Below are 20584 nucleotides of genomic sequence, written 5' to 3'. Positions count from 1 at the left end.
GCATTGATCTGTTTCTTATGTTGTGTACATGTGATGATTTGTTCAAGGAAATTCTCTGACCTTTAAGCTGTTGATTTTTAATATTCACCCACCAAAGAAATGTTCTTAATTACAAAGCAACATCATACTTTTCCTCAATTACGAGAGAAGGGCATGAGGAAGTATCTGCAAAAGGCACATTTTCCCCTGTGGTAAATAAATTAGTTTCAGGTCCCTTCTTAAGAATCAGCTGCAAGGAATGAGAAAGCTAGCAGCAGTCTTTCTCTGTTATTGATAACTTTTACCTGCTTTTGAAAAAATGATTTTTTTGTTGTTATTTTTTCAAGCCTAGCAAACAAGCTATTTCCTTGCCTTTTTTTCTGCTTCTCTTTTTGTCTCTCATGTCCTTTACAAGAAAAAATAGATGATTTAAGAACAAAGCAGGTGAAAGAAAACGGCAGAAAAAAATAATTTCTGTGGGTTTTTTATCTTTTTTTCTTCTCCCTGCAATTTCTTAGTCCTGTCTCTTTTTCTTTTTGCAGACCATTCTTACAGTGGCTAATTCTCATCTGGAGCATTTTCAGAGGCTTCTGAGATGCTCACAGTCAAGGTGGCTGTGCTTTCTTGAGTGATTGTCTGTCTTCCTATTCTATAAGATTTCTTTTTCCCAAAGGAAACTAGCAATTTTCACTTCTCTGCATTGGTGACTTTCCTGTTTTCTCACTGCATTTCCTTCCCTGGCTCCATTTCTTTCATATACTTGCAGTGAGTTTCCTGAGATAGTGAAGAATATTTCAACACTTTATGACAGTGTTCTGTGGATCACTGTAAACTGATCTCAGGTTTTTCGAACTGTAATTTTTAATCTTATTTTTACTTGAAAATCCTCCAACCCAGATTCCAAAACCTTCATATGCTGCAGTCAGTAAACACAAGTTCATGCAGCTTGTTCTTAAGAAGATACTTATAGTGCACCGCTTTGGAAATGATACCTGTGGGAACTTTGCTGAAAGAGCACCCATGTAAAGGGCTGTGATAAAAACCTTTTAGATGAACCGAACTGTAAACTTTTCTGAAGAATGTACCATCACACTTTCCATTTTATGAGATCACCTGGCTTTAGTTTTGTCTGGACTGTATCTGTGTAACATCCAGAGTTTATTTGCAGGCCCCAAATCTGAATGACCAGTCAATAATTTCTTTCATGAGTAATTTGACCAACGGTCATTTCCGTAACTCCCTAAGATGCTGAGGAAAAGCAGGCAACAAAAGGCAGTTGTATCCTTACCATATCTGCTGTTAGTTTTTAGATATGGCATGTTTACTAAAAAAACATTCCAGAGGCATTTGCTGCAGTCCCATATATTCCTTCCAAATGTCCTGTGCTTTGCAATTACTTTTTAGTCACGTTGAGTTGATTGTGACCATTTCTTAAAGCATAGTTTATCCAGAGAAGTGGTAGTTTTTCAGTGTTGAAAAGAATCACTGTATTTTGCTGTGAAAAGTCTGACAGCATTACTGATTTCTCCAGGATACTTGTAATTTACAACTTTGAAAACCAGCTGTTAATCCACAAGTTGCTTTAGTAGACTTCAACATTATAACAAACATTCTGATGAAGCTGATACTGGATCAGTAAAAGCCATCTTCTTTTCTTAAAAATAGTCTTGTAGCTTAAGCAAATGATACTACAGGGTAAAGGAGGTAGTGGAACTGTGTCATGTCAGCTACTCTTCATCACTGATGAGCACTTTTACTGCATGTCTGACTGGAAATGCCACATAGCTAGCCAAACTTCTGCTCGGGAGTAAGTCTCGGGTATTTAACTAAGGGAAAATAGTTACTGTTATTTATCTGACAATATGTTTCTGCCCAATGTTGTTCTATGATAATTTACCGGTTTACTAGTACTTTCTGCAGATTCATGAGGCAGAGCACTTGTTGACTGTATTTTCTCACGTTATTCTTCTCTTATTCTGAAGTATATAGGAAGTCAAAGTAACAGTGTTTCATTTTAAGATAATGAGAAAGAGAAGCTACTGTCATTAAATACATGCAATGCTATATTCTTACACAGAAGCTTGTGTGAAATTTCTGGGTGTAATTTGGCTTCAGGTGTTTCTATCTCAAGAGACAATTCCTGAATTAAAATTGTCAAAAGGATTCTTACTACTTTATATAACATTACCCATAGACTTTCCTTCTCTTAGGATGTCTTCTGTGAAAAATGGCTTTACCTCTTAGAGATATCTCTGCTATAGCCAGTGCTGTCAAGTGATAGCAGAAAGGGACACATGCCAAGAAAAAATTATTTGCTTGCCATTTTTTCCCCAGCCCACACCTTGTTCTTCCTGCTTGATGGTATATTTTCACTTGCATATTACATCCCTCCTTTTCACAGGCTGACATTTTTCTCTCTGACTGAAGAAATTTTTTAGCTAAACAAGATGAGGGGGAGGAGAGGAAGAGAGGGTTTCAAAAATCTAATATTTCTTCCTGCATTTGCTGGCATGATAATGCTACCTATTCTCCAGTCTATTAGAGCAGACTGAAGAAGAAAAGGTTATGACAAAAATGAGTAATAAGTAGTTTTTACTTTTTCATGCTTTCCCCCTTCTTATATACCTAAATAATCAGAGTGGTTTTTAGAGAAGTGATTTATAATTTATGCTATAGTATAGAAAAAATCACAGTTGAAGCAAAATCACCCCAAATTTTGTGCTGAAGGCTCAACCTGTAAGTCAGATCTAGGGAAGTCTTGGAACAGTCAGAAAAGAACTGTTCTGATTTTTGGTTTCTTTTTTCTAAACTTTGGTGCCATTAAGAAATTGTTAGTCCTCAGAAAATGAGTTTGTAAGTTAAGTTTGAAACTAATATCTTTCTCACTTAATGTATCATTATTTAAAATATTCTAAAGAATCTGGGACAACGAATGGAACGTTGTATTGTCACACTCGGGCATGTACACTTTCTCTTACCTTCCTCACACAAGTCTGGAAAACTCTATCCAGCTTAGAGAAAGGACAGGAATAAGCCAGCTTCTCAAAGGTAAAGGTCTATGCACTATGTAGGAAAGTGATGGTTCATTTATATGTGAATTAATTGATAAAATTCATATTTTGTTTGCATTGTTGCTTCTGGTGGAGGGTTCAGATTTGTGTATGGAACAAAAGGTAAAGACTGGACATCTTTTATAAAATATAATTTCCTTCTCTACCAGTATGCTTAATTTCTCTGAGAGGACAATTAAAGATAAAGTCCTGATACTGGTTTCCAAAAGTTTACAGCAAAATTCTTCTTGGCTACAACTGAACCTAAATTTCACCTACGAGTTTGTAAAAGGCCAAAGGGAAATGGTCCAGTTTTTTATGTTTGTTTCTGATAGTTACGTGTGTTTTTTTCCCCTGTAACATTCCCCTCCCCACCCCCGATCGTTTTCCCTCTGTTGTTACATTTTTAAATTTTCCTATACCCTTTAATTTATGCAAGTACTTGGGTACTGTGCTAGACAGTTTCCAGGAATGCATTTCTGTCAAGTTATATTTGTGAATCTGACACAAAAAAAATTGTTAAAATGCACATATATTATGAAACTGTGTACAAAATGTATCAGACTTCAACAGCGAAGACATGAAAAAATCAGTCCTGCATGAGAGGCAAAATGTTAAAGAAAACCAGTGAACAACAAAAGAATTTCTTAATTAAAACCAGTATTTAGGATATAAAATTCACAGCATTTTAATATAGTATATCTTTGCCATATGCAAACATCATAAACGCCTATGAATACCAGGTGAAATTGTTTGTTATGAGTTCAGAGTTTAAATAATAGGGGAAGTGGTTGCTGAGAAGGTCTTACGTAGATGACTTGGAGTGTTCTGTATGCAAAATAAACCCTTTGTGTGCACAAAACATGTATACTTTCAGATGATCTGGTGTGCCTAGAAGTTCCAATATGTTGTCATGTTTATGTAACAGACTTCATTCTTAAAGGTGGGTAGGGTTTTTTAGACCTCAGATAGAAGACAGCTACCAGGTTTCCAAATAAAAATTTTACCAGGCCTTTTACCTCACCTGGGTGAATGATCACACCAGCATATGTGAATCCCTTAACTGTAAACCCTTTGGGCTGTGACACATTTCTGGATGAATGTTTTACTGTAAGTAGTATCCTGTTTCATAAACACAAGGTTTATAAAGGTAGGTGGTCCTGTTTCTGTTTGTGCTAAAGGGAACTTTATTGTTCCTTCCATCTAGAATATGATTTTAACATGTTTTCATTTGGAAACTGAACCTCAAGCTTACATATCTCTGAAAGATAATACTGTTTTTTTCAGGGAAAGGAAATGCTTTATTTCATTGCTACTCTTGTTGTTTTCTTGTTGTGTCCTTTCTAGCACAATGTCCAGCAAATGAAATCCGTACAGAATCATCAGGAGTGATCCTCAGTCCAGGTTACCCAGGCACCTATCCCAATTCTCAGACCTGTTCTTGGACTATAAAGGTTGAGCCAGGATATAACATCTCCATCTTTGTAGAAATGTTTCAAAGTGAAAAGCAATTTGATGAGCTGGAGGTATTCGATGGTAAGAGAGGTGTAAATTCTATCTAACCATAAAAGAACAAAAATCAGGTCAAGTGGGGCTTGATTTCCAGTTGTTGGTTTCATAATGCAGTGATACATCTGAAACTTAAACAATAGTCCAGTATTTCTATTCCTTTTGCCTTAAATCTAAATCTGTTAGCCAATTAAAGTTTTTATAGATGTATTCAAGACAAAGAAGATTTTAAATTTTCTTAGATGTTGTTAGAGGAGGAGCAGTAGCAGCTGCAGCATCCTTATGAAAGTCACACCACTTTCTGTTTCCTGGGAAATGTATGGAGGTGTCTGAAAGGAGAAGTTAACATGCTGGTTTGTAATGGATCATTTCTGGTGAGGAAATATTTTGGGGTCATAATTCCATTTGTCCAATTTAATAAAATTATTTGAGTCCAAATACCTAGTCTACTTTCTCCATGGCATTGCAGAACCAGTGCTGCACATTGTTTGAATATACCCCTGTTAAAGTATTTGACCATCTGTTTTAGGGCAAAGAGTAGAGAAATGACAAAAACTCAGTTTCTAGAGTGTTACTCATAGCAGCACCTCTCAAAGGGCCTTATTTAATTAACAGGCTATTCTTATTTTCATCTGAATTCTGAGCTTATTATAACTTGTTCTGTTCTCATTGATTGATGAGAATAACTAGTCCCTGATTGTTCTTTAATATATTTTTATTCATTTGGAGACCATTATCATATCTTCCCTCATTAACCAAGAATATATGATAACTATGATAGAACTGATTAATACTCACTATGGGAGTTTCATAACATGAAAAATATTAAAAGGTCATATCTCTTGAGGTATCTTGCTCTAAGTATTTTTCTTAAGTAGTAGGTTTTTAATGTCTAAAATTATTTTTTTTCACTTTTTGATAACAGCATTTTGAAAAAACCCACAATATTTTTCATTCTTTTAAAAATGGCAGTTCATTAGCAAATTTTTTTCTTTATAATGTGTGTGTTGGTCCGTGTCAGGTTAGTGGAGAAACTAGTCTGAAAAAAATCTATTAAGACTGTCTTTTCCTCTGCTCTATTTTGTATTTAACATCAAGACAATATGTAGCATGCCTGGCACTTTTCTAGTGGTCTGATCACTTTTTGTTTTCTGTTGAAAAATTCTGTTGAAACTGCTTCATGTTCCCAATGAATATTTTTGTTTTCTTTCTTATGCATTTAAATTTAATGGAACCAGATTATCAATAATAGATCTGGGAGAAGAATTATCGTAGTTACTACATTTTTAAGCATTGTCATTTCATGACATGAAATCATGTTCTTAGAAATTCATCTCTAGTGCAGCTCTACTGAAGTAATTTTTTCTACCACCTACCAGCAAACTTAAATGAGAAAGATAATGGCATATTTATAGCCTCTCAATACAGTGCCATGTAGAGATTCCTGAGCTAGCTGTCAACAAGTTGATATTTAAATATGGCACATTGCAGTGCCTTGCAGAGATACTTGCTTGTGTCCCTGTGGCCACATTAGCAATGTGCTTTGCTAGGCTAATTAGTTCTACATCTCATCACGATGAGTTTGTTGGGGCAGAAGGCAACGCTGATGTGGCTCTACTGTTTCCAGTGGTGGATATAACTCAAACTAGCTTGTTCAGAGCTAGCTTAGGTATTTCCCTCTATTGCTGCATTTTGCAATAAATATATGTCATATCCTGTATGGTCCAAAACAGCATACCTTTATTAGGTTAGTAGAACTGCACTGATCTATCTACAGCAGGTAGAGGTACGTCACCAAACTTTACGCAGAAACTATATAAAGATTGGCAAGACAACTTTTAGAGAAATAGTATTTGCTAAGGCACAGGTCTCTGATTACTTTATAAGGCAGCTTCAGAGTGCAAACCAAAATAGTGACTACACCTAACTGACTACATTGTAAATTGTGGTACTTCAGCAGCTGGACGATGATCAGTATAGGCATCCAGTCATTCCCACTTAGTCATACCGTTAGGAAATCCCCATGTGTATTCTAAACCAGAGAAGCCATATATGTACCATGAATATAATTATTAAAGGCTTTTGAACTTGAAAACACTGTATTAAGTCTGCTCACACTGAACAGTGTTCATTTAACACAGCAAATATTCTTCAATTATTTCTTTTTTCTCCCTGAAATAAATCAACAAAATTCTGTCATTGAAAATAGACAGAAATGTCAACTTTTACCTAATATTCAGGAAAGCATCATATGACAGATCAGCACACAGAAGTTGAGTATTTATTTCCTTATATAGACAAACTCTGAAATAGTAATAAAAATATCAGACTCAAGAACACCTAAGCCATGCTGTTGACTTCCATGAACGTCATCTGAAGAGCTGCCTGCTAGGTAAGGTACGGAAACTGAAACTCAACTTCAGGAAAAATGAAGCAAACTAAAATACATTGAGTCATTCCTCTGATCGCCCAATGGCCAAAAAATGCAGTGTGGCATGTGGTGCTGCAAACTAATTTCATGATCACTAATAAGGGAAGATTCTCACCTCTTCATGTGTAGTAGATCTTTATTTGTAATTGTACTCTTTTAGCTCCTTTATTTGAGAATTTGGAAAGAAAATATATATTCTAAACTGTAACAAGTAGTGTATTAAACGGATTTTACAAGACCCAGGGTGAAGCACGAGAAATGAAATGAATTGCCGTGTTCTAAATCACTTTTTCAAGCAAAAATAGGAATTGACCTCAGCAGTCCTCATCATTTATCCTACACTGTAATCATCAAACACTAACTCTCTAATATGAAAAACAAACAAGCCGTAAAGCATTTTGATGAGGGCATGCTGTGTCTAAAGCTATGCTAATTTGTTCTTATTTTGTATATGTATTTATTATTTAGAACTTATTTAGTAATACTCACGTAGTTGTAGTGTTGTCATTATGGTGACTGAACTGCAATTCCTAAGAAATGGGAGGTTGTCTTAATCTTTATGGTTTGTTGTGGTTTCTATAGCCTCCCTTTTGTACCTTAAGTGTCCCAATCAGAAAATATTCTTATTGGACTGGAGGGAGAGAAGGCTGACAACAATTGTATTCAATTTTTAGGTGCCATTTGTTTCAGTTTTATTTTTGTGTTTTCATGCAACATAAGAAGAGCTGATCAGGCTGCAGCTGCTCAAACTCAGCAAAAATGAAAGAAGCAGCCTCTTTATTTGAAATAGCTGCTGTGGCCAAGATAATGTTGGTTGAACATGGCTTTCCTAAACTTGAAAAACATAGAGGCAAAGGCGTAGTGAGCATATGAAAGGGAGCAGTTCAGCTGGAGAAATCATAACCTTCATATGGAAGAAGATGCCATTTCATGTTTGAGAAAGCTTTCAGTTGGAGATTGGTTTGACATACAATTTTTTTTTTTCTCTTGCATACATGTTGTTTTATTATATAGTTAGCCCTCCAATCATTATTTGTGCTTCTAGGGTTTTATTGTGCTGAAGATATTGTGGTCTAGTGCCAGGACACATTTTTTCAGCATCCTGTATTTACCATAAGTGTGTATTTTTTTACATTAAAATGATACTATAATAAGCACACTATCTTTTAACAGAACTGAGTCCTAATGAAGTTATGTATTGTAAATTCATACTACTTGTACATATGTGTATTCCACAGTGAAACTCTGGTGATCTTACATGGGACAGAACATTTTTTAGCTAATATTTTCACTATGTAGTATGGTGGTGTTTAAAATTATACAAGCTGTACAATGTCAAAGAATGTATAGAATTGCTACCACTCACGAGTAGTGAAAAGAACTTAAATAAATAATAGATAGAAAAGGACAAGGAGCAGAAACCTAATCTCATTCAAAGTAATTGCACCAAATAGAAATTATTTTTTAAAAAATCCACTATTTTTTCAGTGTTTATGGAAAAACCACTCATTTTATATTTCAGTTTGTTTGTACCAAGATTTTTTTATTATGCCCTCTAGTGAAAACCTAAAACTGGATGGATAGTTTAAATAGAGATCTGTTAATTATTTCATTGGCAACGATGTGCCAGGTTATTTCCTATTCTTTCCTTGTATATTCACATTCACAGCTGAGTTAAAATATGGAAAGGATTACTTAAACTGGTAGTACTTTAAAACGTCAATGGTTTCTTTGTTCATCTCTGAAGGTTCTTCTGGGCAAAGCCCTTTACTGGTTGCTCTAAGTGGAAATCATACCAGACAACTGAACTTTACAAGCAAAATGAATCAGCTATATCTTCGCTGGTCAACTGATCATGCAACCAGCAAGAAAGGATTCAAGATCCTTTACTCAGGTAACCGTTAATGATTTCCATTAAATTATACTTCATGGTTACATATACTATTTAGCATCAAACTAGAACTTGTAATACAGTGTCTGTTTCTCTAAAGAGAATTGATTATAATGTACATTTTGAGGATGTGTAATCACTCTATTGCAAGTTCAAGGTAAGCACTCTCCATTGTTTCCCAGTTTGCCAAAGATTTCCAGATTAATACTTCTCCAGTGAATACTTCTGTCTGCAACGTGCTATCTTGTCTTACCAGACCAGGAGCAAGGCCTTTGAAATGTAGTGGGAGGGATAGCCCTTAGATTTACACTAAAGGACTCAAGAGTGAGAATTTTTGATCCTGAAATGGTATATGGTACTCCACCTGCAATTCAGTGCACAATTATTAGGTTTACAGTTTCCTTGAGTTGCAGTTCACAACTCTTATTACTATGCTTTTCTTCATGTACAAATAAATGGAAAACCGGGGTGAAAAAAATCCCTCACTTCTTCAACAGGCTGCATGTGAATCTAGTGTTGTGGTGACATGAAAATATGTAAATGGTCTATCTAAATAGTGTTAAAAATTGTCCCTTATTAAGAAAAAAAATCAGTTACCAGTATTGCAATACTGGATTATACTCTATGTGTAGACATATTGACCCTTATTCGGTTTACAGCCTGTTTAAGATGTTTTCACACATACCTCTGCAGACACATTGCTCTTGAAAGACTTGGCTTAGGGATCTTTTACGTGATGTAAATAGTGAGAGAGAGAGAGAGAGAGGTGATAATTACTGCCTGTTGTTAACATTTGCTTTTTCTGTGTTTGGACTTGATTAACAATGTAAAGGTTGTGTGTGTTAATTTTGGTGGCTATTAATTTTCAATATAAATTAAGTAGAGAAAGGAATACTAAGAATGTTTTAGAAGAATGTTTTATCATGCACCAGGTATCTCCCATTTAGTCAAGCTAAATGCCATCTAGGGAGATGACTTTCACAGAGCCTACTCCTTTGCTGTACCGTCCGTGCACTGGCCATCTAACCTTTGGAAAGTTTCTCTTGTTACTGAAACCGAAGATCAGGGCTGAGCTCAGAGTGTAATAATGATCATTGTTTTGGGGACTTAAGAACTATAAGCAGAACTATGAGCAATCAGGAAAAAAGCCAGTTAGTAAAAGCATTATCTCCACCTTGCATGCAGCATTTGGAATATTACTACAGACAAACTGAAGCTGAGGGACAGGGGAAAAGGAAGTTGTTTTCAAGCGTATCGGAGATTCATTTAGTTTTTCACAGGGAAAAGGCAATTGCAGGACCTAACAGATGGATTGAGAGTGTGGAAGAAGGAACGAAGAGAATCTGTCACATAACCCTCAGATGTGTGGCAGTGAAGGGAGTGGGCCTTCTGTCATGAATTTAAAGTGAGGCAGGAATATCAGGGTTACAAGAATAGACTTCATGTGAAGGATTTATTTTGTAAGTATCAAATTATTAAGGAGACTGATTTTTGAGGAATGGGAAATTATTTGACACCTTTGTGTGTATGCAAAACATGTTTTTCAGTAGTGAAGAAGTGGTCTGTCTAATTGCTGGGCTCAATTCATCGATTATTATGGCACTAGCCACAACTAATGATAACATTGGGGGACTGGAGAGAGATACGCAGTCCTTATGGCTATGTTTTAGGAAAAAAACAACTGTTTTGCTTTTTCTGCTTCACTAACAGTCACTGCCTGCATTTTTCTCTAAACTTCTATACATTTTATATGAGATTCAATGGAAATAATCAGCATGAAAGAAGAGTAACAGTGAGCGGCAGCATAAACAATTGGATTTGAATCTTAATGAGGGAAGCAACATCGTGAAAGTAGGAAAAATACAAGATCCCAGAAAGGCTATTGATACTGTGGCAGCTGTGACTGAGCCAGCAGGCTTCCTCATAATGAAGAACCTATTGAAATGAATTACTACCCTCCCACAGCCCTCCCCTTCTTCCCCAGCTATGCCTGTGCACAAAATTTTGCAAATTGTACTTTTGTCACAACTAGATTTCATTTGTAGATACAAATTTTCTTCACTTTTAAAATGTGCTAGAAGCTTTCAGAAGAAGGCTTAATATTTTCTTTAGCATGCAACTTTACTTGTGCAAGCTATTTGTCTAATGTTACTTGTATGTTTTCTATCTTGTCATTTAAGGCTTTTTGCTAAATCTTAGAAAAGACCTATAGCATTACGGCAGAGGGGTATTCTTTTAAGGGCTTTGACATATTATAGAGGCACTGGCATGATTTAAATCCAAATAATAAATTTCCTAACTGTAATAACACCTAGGTATTGAATGATCTCTTTCTTAATCTAGTGAGTATCTGTATAGCATAGTGAAACTAGGAGGGGAAGCATCGGTTAAAATTTTTGCAGCTCTAAGGAAGTAAACCCTTTTTTCTTTTAAGGGATGTAGTATGGTAAAATCACTAAAATGGATGCCAAAAATATAAGGAAAAGGTATTGTGTGCTGAAATACTCTTTTTTTTTTTTAATGCTTGCTTGTTGTTTTGTAGTGCTTGAACCGGTGCAGCTGGGTTCCACCAAAACTGTGCAGTTTATTACAGATGGGGAAGATCTGTTAGTACAGAAAGTGGAACTTGCTGAGCCCAGGCTAGGAAACTCACTCTGTAAGAGATGAAAGTTTTAAAATGCTTTGAAAGACACCTGCAGAATGTGCTTCTTGGCATTGTTCTCCCTCAATAATTTATAACCCTGCATGCACATTCCTACCCAAGCAAGGTAGAATAAAAGCATAACAAAGAAGAGGTGGGTTATTTTTTTTTAAGTAGTGGTGGAAGGAATGAAAGTGCACTACAGTACTTGGCACATCTGCTGGATGCATGGTGATTTGGGAAGCAGAGGGATACTCTTAGCTTGCTACTTTGCAAGTTGACATTGCCTCTGTAACATTTACAGGCTTTTGTTTGACTTTTGGTTAGTCATTCAAGACTAAATAAGGCAAGTGGTTACTTAGCCAATTTGTAATTGCCTGCCAATAGAACTGTGTCTATATATATATATATATATATATATATATATTAAAACCCCCACCATCGATCTCTATTTTACCTTATGTATTGGGTTTGCCTGGCAAGGTTTTGGTAGCAGGGGGGCTGCAGGGCTGGCTTCTGTGAGAAGCTGCTAGAGGCTTCCCTTGTGTCTGGTATAGCCAATACCAGCCGGCTCCAAGGTGGACCTGCCTCTGGCCAAGGCCGACCCCATTAGTGACAGTGGTTGTGCCCCTGGGAGAACAGATTTAAGAAGGGGGGAAAAAAACCTGCTGCACAACAGCAACTGCAGTCGGCAGAGGGGAGTGAGAATACGTGAGAGAACCAACCCTGCAGCCCCCCAGGTCAGTGCAGAAGGAGGGGAGGAGGTGCTCCAGGCGCCGGAGCAGAGATTCCCCTGCAGCCCCTGGGGAAGACCCTGGTGAGGCAGGCTGTCCCCCTGCAGCCCAGGGAGGTCCACGGGGGAGCAGATCTCCACCTGCAGCCTGGGGAGGACACCACGCCGGAGCAGGGGGATGCCCCCCAAGATGGCCAGGACACCATGGGAAAGCCTGTGCTGGAGCAGTCTGTTCCTGAAGGACTGCAGCCCGTGGAAGGGACCCATGCTGGAGCAGTTCGTGAAGAACTGCAGCCCACAGAAAGGACTCATGTTGGAGAAGTTCATGAAGAACTGTCTCCCATGGGAGGGATCCCACGGTGGAGCAGGGGACGAGTGAGGAGTCCTCCCCTGAGGAGGAAGGAGCGGCAGAGACAAGGTGTGAGGAACTGACCCCAACCCCCATTCCCCGTCCCCCTGCGCCGCCGGGGGGAGGAGGGAGAGAAAACTGGGAGTGGGGTTGAGGCACAAAGGAGGGAGGGGAAGGTGTTTTAAGGTTTAGTTTTTATTTCTCATTACCCTACTCTGATTTGATTGGTAATAAATTAAAATAAACTTCCCCAAGTTCAGTCTGTTTTGCCCGTGATGGTAATTGGTGAGTGATCTCTCCCTGTCCTTATCTCGACCCACAAGCCTTTTGTTATATTTTCTCTCAGGCTGAGGAGGGGAGTGATAGAGCAACTTGCTGGGCACCTGACGTCCAGCCAAGGTCAACCCACCACACCTTTATTCTGCTCTTTTAACCTCATCTGTTATTGCAAGAAGCTTAATTCTTCACCATTCATTTCATCTTATTTTTAAGCTTTGTACCTGTGAAACAACTGTTCCTATTTCTTCTCTATTTCCATTCAAAAGAAAAGGCTATTGATGGCTTTGGTTTTGTCTTTACATTTTCCAGTAGCTGGTTAGAAGTGACAAGGCAATTGTATGAAGAATTTCATCAGACTCTTTATAATTGTTTATTCTGTGGTTCCTAAACTTTTAGGTGGTGATTTGCTGTTGTAAATACAGCAGGAAAGTCACAGAACAGAGGGTTATACTGTAGTTTGAATCAAGAGAAATATAAACAGGATCATTCATAAATGTTGAACCATCAGTAAGAACATCTGTACTATAAATTGCATGTTATTTAGTCAGATATTTCATTTTTGAAGATGCAGACATTCACAGTTACATCACTAAAGAGGGAATAGGTCTTTGCAAATTTACCTTGCTGTTTTCATACTGTGTACTTGTTAAATTTAAAGGTAAACTGCAAAAGAAAAAGAATGACAGCCAGACCTTTTTTGTTGTCTGGTTGAGTATTGTTCTTTTTTTTGATTCCATACGTTATAAAGTGAAAAATAACATATGGAATAGATGGTCCATTAATTAAGGAAATGTTTTAGTAATCAGAAGAGATATGGTTAGTTTTCTTGTGTGACCGTACCTAATTACTTAAGCCAGTGTCTGATTTCTTATCTATAAAGTGAGAATGTCTAAAGTGAGAATGATAATAAACCTCTGCCTTATTGGATATTTAAAGAATAGCAGCACAAAGGACGTAAGATCCCCTGGTAATATGATGATGAAAACAAGTAAGTATCCAAAAGGGAAAGTTAGAAGGAAGCAGTGATCTAAGCTGTGACTTTTTATCTGTCAACAAAAAATCTAGCATGTAAGTGAAATGAAGGCAACATGGGATTTGAAGGAAGTTTTTTTGTTTATTTATAATTTTAAACTTAGGACTGTTTCAGTGAATAGTTATAAGTATCTTCTTCATATAAGTTTTTGGACTATTGAGCAAAGATACTGCTAGGAAATTAATTCCTTTGCTAAAATAAATTCTTAGAGAAAATGTCCTATTATTCACTGTGAGACTGAGATTTACAAAATCATCTGGGAGGTTTGGACATCCAGTTTCAAAGAACATTAATTTGGAATTGGGAGTTACTTAATTGAACTTCCCTTAGACAGAGTGCCTCAAACAGAAAAAAAAAAAAATCTCATCATAAATGTTTAAATGTTCCAGCTCTGAAGAGAATATGCGTTGTGAAAGGAAAAGTATGGTTGTGCAAATGCAAAATCATTGTTTATCTGTGCTGCTGTCCACACATCAGTTGACTAGTGATATGTGATTTAGCTAGGCAGTTATTACCCTGTTGGTCTTCAGTTGCAAGTGACAAATGGACATTGTGATTATAAGTGAGCTGAAAATATTCAGTATGTTGCCTTGCAAAAACCACTCATGTTTAAGAGGCCTTGAAAGAATGTGGATGCTTTGTCATTTGGAAAAGTAAATTAAATCTGTAAATGTAAAGCTACTTCAGGTCACTGGAACAGCTTCATAGAAGTTTATCACATTTTGTGGTAAAACATTGTCATTCCTAGATGAGAGCACTCCTGTGTCGTTGCACCTATATCTGCTAAGCCTCATGAAGTTCCAGGACAGATCCCCTCTCAGAAACCGGCTGGGAGAAAAATGGCATTTTTATTCCAGTTGTCCTTGGTACAAGGCTGCAATTTTTTATAAGCACTCAGTAGAGATTCCTGCTTAAACCCAGAATTTTCAGTCTGCTGGCAGTGGCTGTAGTTTTTGGTCTGACATTCTTTAAGCATTTGCTTACACTCCAGATCTTCAGACATTTTTTGTTTATTGCGTTGTGTGTGGTTCTTCAGTTAAAATGTCAGTTCCTGATCCTAGAAGATACTGTGTTTGCTTAATCCTGGACTCTGACGGGAGTTCTGTTTAAAGAACAGATTAAAAATTACCAAACTGTAGCTTAAGAAGGGAATTTATGGAGTATTACCAATATTCCTTCACTGTCTCAACAAGTGTTAATGTCTTCAACAAGATTTTTCAGAGTTGTAAAATAAAAATCCATCTTCAGAATTCTAGATAATTTGCTTCAAATGCTTTCCTTCTTTTCATGCTATGTATAGCTTAGACATAATAAATTGTCTGAGTATCAGACTATTCATATTTCACTGCCTTTGCAGCACAAAATACTGGGAGACTTGGTAGGGCTTTTACATGGATAAGAACTGCAGGCACTGCTTGCCTGTGTCGTTGCTGGCTTCTGACATACTAACTGCCTGCTGCCACTACTTTAAAATGTCATTAATCAACATTTCTGTAGGAGTAGGAGGTGGCTCTGATCTATGTTTTAAACATAAGTTATCCAAACATATATGATTCGTATCACCAAATGCACGTTATTATGGGTATTAGAGATACTGTTAACAGTCATGGAATTGTAAAGTTTGGTAATCTGTGGGTACAGCCCCTTTCTGGTATGTGGGATCCTTTCTGTACTGCCCTCTGCTGAGCTATTAATTGTACTTCAAGGAATTCACCTCACTTCATGCAGTCCCATTTACCATACCTGGTTTGTCCCAAACCTCACACTCATCCTGGTCAAAATACCTCTGCCAAGCCAGTCTAGCTGTGCTCCCCAACCTTTCTGTCTGATGTCCATCCTTGATTCACCCCTCCCTACAAATCACAGTCTACTTTTAGTGGTTCTCTGGTAGACAATATAAGATAGTTCTTTATCCAGCTCTTGTCAATCTTTCTCTCCCTTCGAGCTTCCCATCTCGATTTCCCTTGCTTCCTCTTTACAGTGTCTCCCCTAATTCATTATCCTCCTTCTTCCTTGCTGCAGTCCATGATCTTCTCTTTCTCTGTCTTCCACTAGGCAATTCCAGTTGATTTTCTGTATTTTTCTTTCCAGTTTCTTTCCCTGAATCATATATATGTTTTCCTTGCACCACATTTTATTCTGAACATAATCTCAGTCTCTGATACATCCATCCTTTTGATGCCACTTCTAATAGCTAACCAGGTCCTTCTCTTTCTCTTGTTTCCATCACTGGCTCTTAGCCCCAAATCCTTCCCTCCCTATTTCTTGTCTCAGTGCATAATCTGTCACAACTGTTCTTCCCTTGGGCTCTTAAACCCAGTTCCTTGGTGTCAAATATTCTTTCTCTCTTTTCTGTAGTTATAGCACAGCTCATGGCTTTATTTTCACACTTGAACCTCTGCTGTTATCTTTCACAATGTCAAATGACCACAGAGCTTTACCAAGACATCTCAGTTCCCACATCTCCTCTTCCCTATTTCCTCCAGCCCCATGGAGCTGCTGCCATTCACTCAGTGAGACCCTTGGGGTGGCAGGAAAAGTAAGCAGTAGTGACAGTAGGTTGAAGTGATGGTTGAGAGCAGCAGATATGCAGGAGTCATCAAGGTAGCTGGGGAAGGAGGCTATGGATTTCTATAAGAAATTTGCAACAATAGCCATTAGGAATTAAGTGTATTTGCCAAAGTGATGTTGAAGTAAATTCTGAGAATTATTGCTGTTCTGTGTTCCTGTTGTTTTCTTATATCAATTTCTTCTTCTTAGTTCAAAAGATTTTTTTTACTAGATTTTTTTCTGAACACCACTTAGGTCACTGGAGAGCTTAAGCTATGCCTTCGGGTTCTGGACATTGTTAATTGTTACAACATAAGCAACAATTATGACTGATAGATTTCCCCTGTGGCCTCCCATGAAATTTTCAGTATTTTGACATCATTCTGTGTAATTTGGCATCCTGATTGTCCCATATTTCATGCCATTTTAAAGCTGATCTCTTTGGAGGTTCATATATGCTATATATTGTTGAAATTAACCACAGCTAAAAAAATGGCAGGAAGTTCCGTCGTAATCAGAACGCAAAGTACAACCTGTTGCACTCAAAATCTTGTTATGGGTAAAAAACCTATGCTTTATATGTCTAGCCAAGAATTTAGTGTTAGTATAACTGAAATGTTAGCAGTTAATAAAAGAATTACTAGTCTAGACTAAATGGTTATATGAAAGAAAGAAGAAGAAAGAATAAATGAAAGCTACTATACAGAAAAACAGTATGGTTAGAATTGTTATACACACACTTCCCATTATCTAACCTTTTCCCTGGTGCTACGGTCATGCTTCCATTGCTCCTTGGAAACCCAAGATCGATGGCTTCAGTTTGGTGTTTGTATGTTGGGGAAGTTACTGTAGCTCATCAGCAGCTAGAGTCCTTCAATGGGAATAGTGTAATGTTGATGATTTCTTCCTCACTCTAGGATCCACTTAGTGAACAAAAATGATCCTAACACATTTTTACACTCTGCTGTTGGTCAAGTTCAAGTTACACATGATTTCACTATATATAGTCCATTTTACATGTAGTTACTATTTCTTTGCTCTTTGACCTAAGCCTGAAAACCATTTTTGCCAAGCTCTGAGTTATAATTTTTTTTAACTGACCACTGGTGAGTTGTGTGTAGCTTTAGGTGGCGCACAGCTTGTCACCCTCTTATCGTACCATGCCTGTACTCCTCTACATTGTATCCTGTGTCCTCACATCTCAAGGCCTCTGCTGTTACACCAGGCCTGTGTTTGTCTACACATCACCATGGTGGAGTCCTAAATATCTTATTCTACACAGAATAATTACTTGTTACAAGTACCTATATAGAGCTATGATTGCACCATAAAAAGATAATAGAAAATTACAAACATAATTCAGAAGTAAAACAAATTAGGCATACCGACCCACCAGAAGAAAAAAATCTGTTAATGCTAAAAAAAGTAAAAACAAAGCTGCACGCAGGTCAGAAAAGGTTGAGACAACACAAACCTGAAAAACCTTGGTCTTGAGAACTTGCAAACTCAGTACAAAGTCTTTGACCTGTTACTAGCAAAGGCAATACTGCATTACTGGGCTACAGGGTTACACATCATATGGCAAATATTTTCTGTTTAGAATTGCAGTACTGAGGAGATCAATCTGGAGTTTTGTCTGAATGGCATATTATGCTTAGGACTCACCTGCTATTCTTAAGGTCTCCTAGGATATTTAAAATTAATTAGTGCTTAAGAGGCTACTGAAGATGACTTCAGTGGTCTTAACCACCGGACTTTTGGTCTTAACCAGCTTGTCTTGCAATAACAATATAATTTTTTCTTCAATAGGTTGAAAAGAAAATTAAAGCCATGTTTATTGTGCTTCTTTAGATGTCAAATCCCCTTTTAAATTTAAAGAGTATTTAGTAGTTTATTTCATTTACTTAGGTGTGTAACTGAATGTCACTCTGCTTATAAGAGATACAGAACATGACCCCAGTCAACTGTTTTACTGGACCATCCTAGTTTATTGATTTTCATCCTGTTTTTTGTTTTTTTCCTTTTTGATTTAGTTTTTTCAAATAATCCCCCAAGTGAAAGAATATATAAAAATGACATTTCAAGTAGAAATAATATTGCTTAATTGAGAACCATAATTCGTAGTAGAATCTCAACAGATGGCAACATTTTTCAGCATCTTTAATGTAGGACCTAGTTTTACTCCTTTTGTTGGGTGGCATTTCTTAGAAATATTGACTTTGATACACTGCATCTAAATCTAGACAATTAAAGGAAGCATCTCAGTTAGGAGTCTAATCAACTCCATAGTCTCTCCATAGTCGGTGAACAGAAACATCCATCTTTAGGTGGTAACTGATATCATAGGTGCATCTTAGGGTCTTGAAATATACGTACAAAGTAAAAATAAATAGAGCGCTAGATATTGAAAGCTGAAAGAAGGAAATCAAGGATGTGTGCAAGAAACAAATAATATGAAAAATATTTATAGATATAAAACAAATTCAGTAATTATGCACTTCTGAAATAAAACCACAACTTCTACTGGATAATTGTCTATAGAAAATGATATGAACATCATAGTATGCCTAAGACACATTTCAGTACGGTGTAGAGAGTTACTATTGTAGCAGCAGTTACAGTCTCAGTGTCCTTGGTACTGATGTTTAGTTATCAGTGGAGTTCAACACTGTCTTCCCTGTGAAGAATGTTCGTAGGCTTATTTCAGTGGTGGATGTTCAGCCAGGTTTATTTTCTAAAAGCCATGGTCCTGCCATGATTCTTCTGTAATCTCTGTAAGCTTGACATGGTGCACTGCTGCAAATATGCAGTGACTTGTACATCAATATGGAGTCAAGGTAATTTTTTCATATAGCTTTTATCCAGTGATAAATGTTTGCATGCAACAAACAGATTTGTGTTAAACTCCACATGTGTGTCAAACTATCCTGTACTTTTGCTTGACCTGGATCCAATTTGGGTAATCATAGTCCATCCTTATGTACAGGTATTGCAACCTTGTTTTAAAAAAACCTGGACTTTATTACTCATTTTTTGACACAATTATAAATTTTGTACTTTTTTTACTTCCTCATCACGTCTAAACATTTCATCTATATGTCACAAGTTCTTGAGGACCATACTGGTCAGAAAAACTTCTCTGTGGGCGGTATTTGTAGTAGTAGTGACTAAGGTTTAGCAAGGTTTACTTTCATATCAAAACTTAGATTTAAACAAGTGCATTCCATCTTACTTCAGATATAGTGTAAATTCAACATTTAAGAAGCTGCACTCACTTAAATTACATTCTTTTGCTAAAAAATTAATACAGTTGTCATGTACTACCTTTGCGGGAACATGTATGTAAAAAATGACATGAATTTTAATCTGAAAAAAGTGCATCTGATGAATCAGTCTATAGTACTTTTTCATGCAAATTTTTAACGTATTTGGCAAAATGTGTAATTTTTTTACTTAGATGCCTATGTGCACTGGATTTTTTTAATAAAACTGTTCCTAATTAGTTTTGTATATTGTATAGCTCAAAGAGCAGTTTTATATTTACAAATTTATCAAATTTGAAGTAGACTGTTTACTAAGTGTGAGTGAACTTACTGAACAATCTATGTTTCCTGATTGCAGTTTCTTCATGTACAATTTCATAAACTGGTTTGTGATTATAAACTGTGTTTTTGAACTTCATGACATTCCTGCAGAAGAAATCTGAATCTTCACTGAGGATTCCAAAAGTAATGTAAAGGATTCTGTACTGATTTTAATGGTATTCAAAGTTTGTACATGTCATAAATAATGTGAACTTTGTAAATTAAGTGTGTTTTATATGTTTTTTAATAATGTCCCTTTTTTGGCATTTAGCTCCCTATTGCAGCTTAAACCCTATCTTGAGAAACGGTGGAATTGTAAATAAAACAGGTGGTCCCGCTGGAAGTAAAGTTCGCTATTACTGCAAACCTGGGTATAGAATGATTGGTCACAATAATGCGACATGCAGGCGTCACCAAAATGGCATGTACCAGTGGGATTCTCCTGTGCCAATCTGCCACGGTAAGAGAATGTTTTCTTGTTGAATGTGCTTCTATAATTTCATTGCAAAGAATATTTTATGGAACAAAGATACAGCATTGTCAATACTGCCGTAT

General features: G+C 36.8%; 1 protein-coding gene across 1 annotated transcript in view; it reads left to right on the top strand.

Annotated features, from left to right (window-relative positions):
- CSMD1 (CUB and Sushi multiple domains 1) overlaps window positions 1–20584 on the top strand; it is a 1239551-nt gene that overhangs the window by 1115337 nt on the left and 103630 nt on the right. Inside the window, exons 47-49 of the mRNA XM_030037616.2 lie at window positions 4377–4565; window positions 8717–8863; window positions 20301–20489. Coding sequence (XP_029893476.1) covers window positions 4377–4565; window positions 8717–8863; window positions 20301–20489 — 525 coding nt within the window. The remainder of the gene's footprint in view (window positions 1–4376; window positions 4566–8716; window positions 8864–20300; window positions 20490–20584) is intronic.

The sequence above is a fragment of the Aquila chrysaetos genome, chromosome 15 (assembly GCF_900496995.4).
Source record: "Aquila chrysaetos chrysaetos chromosome 15, bAquChr1.4, whole genome shotgun sequence".
NCBI classification, from domain to species: domain Eukaryota; kingdom Metazoa; phylum Chordata; class Aves; order Accipitriformes; family Accipitridae; genus Aquila; species Aquila chrysaetos.
The sequence above is the reverse complement of the archived record's forward strand: the minus strand, read 5'-3'. Positions and strand labels throughout refer to the sequence as shown.